Source organism: Aphanomyces astaci, assembly GCF_000520075.1.
Source record: "Aphanomyces astaci strain APO3 unplaced genomic scaffold supercont1.8, whole genome shotgun sequence".
NCBI lineage: Eukaryota > Oomycota > Saprolegniomycetes > Saprolegniales > Verrucalvaceae > Aphanomyces > Aphanomyces astaci.
In genome coordinates, this window is record NW_009798271.1 from 1,025,459 (window position 1) to 1,029,482 (window position 4,024).

At 48.6% G+C, this 4,024-nt stretch overlaps 2 protein-coding genes across 2 annotated transcripts in view; one reads left to right on the top strand and one right to left on the bottom strand.

Moving 5' to 3' along the window:
* Nucleotides 1–1,365: 1,365 nt before the first annotated feature.
* H257_04774 (hypothetical protein) lies at nt 1,366–1,986 on the bottom strand (the record flags this gene model as incomplete). Its single annotated transcript, XM_009829401.1, has 2 exons — nt 1,366–1,564; nt 1,946–1,986. The coding sequence occupies 2 exons, from the start codon at nt 1,984–1,986 to the stop codon at nt 1,366–1,368; spliced, it is 240 nt and encodes a 79-aa protein (XP_009827703.1).
* A 1,476-nt stretch (nt 1,987–3,462) lies between these two features.
* The window catches only part of H257_04775 (hypothetical protein), a gene marked incomplete at both ends in the record, with an annotated part of 2,042 nt that continues 1,480 nt past the window's right edge, over nt 3,463–4,024 (top strand). Inside the window, one exon of the mRNA XM_009829402.1 lies at nt 3,463–4,015. Coding sequence (XP_009827704.1) covers nt 3,463–4,015 — 553 coding nt within the window. The remainder of the gene's footprint in view (nt 4,016–4,024) is intronic.

The following is a 4,024-nucleotide window of genomic DNA, read 5'->3' on the forward strand; positions in this document are numbered from 1 at the left end:
GCTCCTAAGTACCTGGCTCATGACGAACCCTAGCTAATGCTTGCCTGGGAATGTGTCTCAAGGGCAAGTATGGCTTAGAATCGCTAGCCTAGTGAAGTTCCCCAATGTCTCAACTGCACCCGCATCCATTGTAAACAAAAGTGCATATTAGTGTAGAAGTAGTGAAGTAGACTAAGAAGAATTCATAGTGATGAGGATTAAGGAGATCTTTGTAGATCATCAGTTAATTCATTGTGCATTTTGCCCTCAACTACACACGCTTCCTCCCGCAGTGCTACACCAGCTCGTGCCTGTCCTTCGGGTGATGTGTGGCTGTCCTTCTGGTGGTGTGTGTTGCTGTTCTCTGAGTGGTGTGTGTGGATGTCCTCTTGGTGGCCTGTGAGGCTGTTCTCCGGGTGGTGTGTGTGGCGGTTTACATTATGGCACTGTTGTGTGTGGCAGCCGTTCTGAAGGGGGTCCATGTGGCCGGCGAGACATTTATGCTGCTTTGGCTGGAAGCATTGTTGCGTTAGCTGTGTGCATGGCTATGTCATCTGTGACCCGCACGCAGAAGTACAATTTGCTGACCGTGACAGATATTGATTTCCAAGTATGTTTAGTCGATCCAGTGTACTACCGATGATTTATGGACAATTCACGTTGTAATCAAGAGTCCTTTGTCGACCTATGTGAGTACTGCAGGTGGAAATGGCGCAATGCAGTCTCGACAATTACACCAAATCCCACTCATACGAAATAAAGGTGGCTGTTGTGCTCTACTTTCTGGGGTCCCAAGGTGGCCCACCACAGGTTCATCTCCGCGTTGACTCGCTTTTCGACTCATCCCGTCAATTCAATTGTCAGTGCCTTGTATCCGGAATCCGCATGCGTCGTGGTTGGTCCATGCTGCCCACAAATCGACACGGGGAGTCTCTTTTCGATATCGCAAAATCCAGACGAAATTCAACCAAGACACATCCGGATTCCGGTTGCGTCTCGGTAATTACAGTTTCAATCCACCAATCAGATTGCGTTCCATCATGGTTTTTCGTCTCGGTATTTTTTCCCGAACAGGCTCTAAACAGGTCCAAAACATAAGATCAGTCCCGAAAAGTCCTAAGATAGGACTATTTTGCCCTTTTGATGTAAATATCACCTTCCAGTAATCTAATCAAAAATATTATATTCAAAAGTACTGCTAAATATAGTCAAATGCAGTACAGAATGCAATCTTTATAATAATTCCCATTCAATGTACACTGATGACCAACGAAGGCAGTCCTTGGTGGAGGAGCATCGTACGGGGAGGCGCTGCTCATCTGCTTCCGCGGTGGCGCGTTTTCCGCCGCCCTCGACACCAGGTAGTTCGTGGAGGGCGTTAGCATTCTATACGTGTTGAGTGTTGCTGCATGCCGCATTCACGCCCGACGTGAGTTCCACGGCAATCCCCATGCTTAACGTTATGGTCGGGTACGGGTTTGTGGCGCGTTGTTCGTGGCCACCGACGTCGGCGCCGATCTCGTGGACAACATCAAGCAGGGCATCCCCGAAGACGACCCGCGCAACCCGGCGATGGATGTACGAACTTTGACATGGACATGACTTCAGTGAGTGTACGACAATTGAAAACAGTCGACATAGTACATCGCAAGGATAGACACGCAAAGAGGCTCGGAACAGGCTCTAACGAGGTGGCAAAATATTTTGATCGCGTTCGCATTTGCGACATACGCAGTCATATTTATTTATTTGGCCAACTAAACAGCCGACCATTCCACAGCACATGCCAAACAAAATCAGCATTGCATCGTGGTGGAGCCACATGTCATCAATGGAGCTATCCATCACAATCGCCCATATGTTGCTAAATACTAGAAGTACGATGCGGTTGTTGTGATAAAAAAAGTTGATACGGTCATGTTTGGTACAGTAATCTGGGATTTTCAATGGCTGCTGTGTCAGCTACCCTGACGACAAGTGGTCGCCCCATTGACTCGACAACTCCATGCTGGGTTATGTTTTGTGTTGCCATACTTCTCTTTGACCAATTACTTCGAAGTAATGAATTATCCACCCTCATACCATCTGAATGACCTGGAATGAGGTAGAATTCAGAAAACGACGTTTTGATTGGCTCCACACCTTTCCAAGTTTTACAGTACTTGGAACAGCAGACTCCTATGTCAGTGAGTATTTTCAATAAATGATACTAACGTTACTTCCTAGCTTTACTAACACGGCACTGCGAATTCATATTCTTTTTGTGAACTTATCGAACTTACAGTTAGCTGGGCAAAACGTCCACCGTGTTCAGACTCCGTCGACAGAACATCACCAGCACTACGTGGCCTCGAATGCCGGGCCACCATGTGACTAATACGGCGAGCTGGACCGAACCATTTAGTTTGCCATGCATCTACCGGTATAGGTCACGACAAGCCATGATAGAGTACGCTCAGATTGTATATAGAAGCAAGCGCTGGAAATGATGTCGACAACTGATGCATAACTTCGCTCGTACAATGAACAGGATATAACTACTTATCAGCCAAGCATCTGCGTTTGTATGTCGAATAAAGCGAAATTATGCATAAAGTTGTCAACAGAATTTCCATCGTTTGCTTTTATATGCAATCTGAGCGTACTCTATCATGGCTTGCCGTGACCTATAGATACATGGCAAGCTATCGGTAGTCACGTGATGGCCCGACGGTTCGTGTGCCGACGACGTCTGAACACGGTGAACAAAAAAGTGTCCGGCTAAGTTCGATAAATTCACGAAAAGAAATATAAATTCACAGTGCCAACAAAAAAAGAGCACCTGTTCGGAGAAAAACTTTGAATGGGGTGGAGCCAATCAAAACATCGTTTTCTGAATTCTGCCTGATTCCAGGTCATTCGTATGGTATGAAGTGGATAATTCATTGATTGGTCAAAGCGAAAGTAGGACACTCACTGTCAAAACATAATCCAGCATGGAGTTGTCGACTGAATGGGGCGACCACTTGTCGCCAGGGTAGCTGATGCAGCCGCCATCGACTACCACTGATTACCAAACATGACCGCATCAACTTTCTCTATCACCAACAACCGCGTCATACTTCTAGTATTTAGCAACATATGAACAATTGTGACGGATAGCTCCATTGGTGACGTGTGGCTCCACCACGATGATATGCTGATTTCGTGTGGCATGTGCTGTGGAATGGTTGGCTGGTTCGTTGGCCAAATAAATAATTACGATTGCGTATGTCGCAAATGGGCACGCAATCAAAATATTTTGCCACCTCGTTAGAGCCTGCTCCGAGCCTGTTTGCGTCCGCAAGACTCCTCGACCAAGGCCTCAAGTCTGGGACACCCCTTTCAGGTACGAAAAGTGCCGGAATATCATTGTGACGTTTACTCGTGATTCACGCGTCGAAACTGGAAGCCCGCGTGGTCCAAGTGAAGACGTCACTCTGCAATTTGCCTCGCCTCGACGTGATGACCAACCTTTTTGCTTTCCTCGCTGTGTTTGCCGCCATAGCCAGTGCGACCGTGAACCAAACCGACGACCGCCAGCTCCAAACCACGGACGCATCGTTTTGCTGGAAGACAACGCATACACGCGGTGTTGGCCAAGTGCCGGTATCGTGCGCCGCCGGACAAGAGCGCCTGGGTCTGCTGTGCTACGACAAGTGTCCAGTGGGCATGACCCGTAAAGGCCTCGACTGCCACTCGAACTGCCCCGCTGGGTTTGCCGACCAAGGACTGTTTTGTCGCAACACTGAATACGGCCGGGGGTTTGGGTACCCGTGGAAGTTTGGCGACTGGCTAAACGACAGCGGCATGTACCAACGCTGCCAAAAGGACCATGGACAGGGCAAGTGCGAAAACTGGGGGTGGGTTGTGTACCCCAAGTGCTTGCCGGGCTACACTTCGTTTGGTTGTTGCATCTGTCGACCAACCATCCCCGACTGCGAGGCCCTTGGCTTGGGCGGCCGGGTGGACTTGTCGTGTGCCAAGAAATCACGATTGGGACGCCTTACTTGGGCACGTGCGCTGC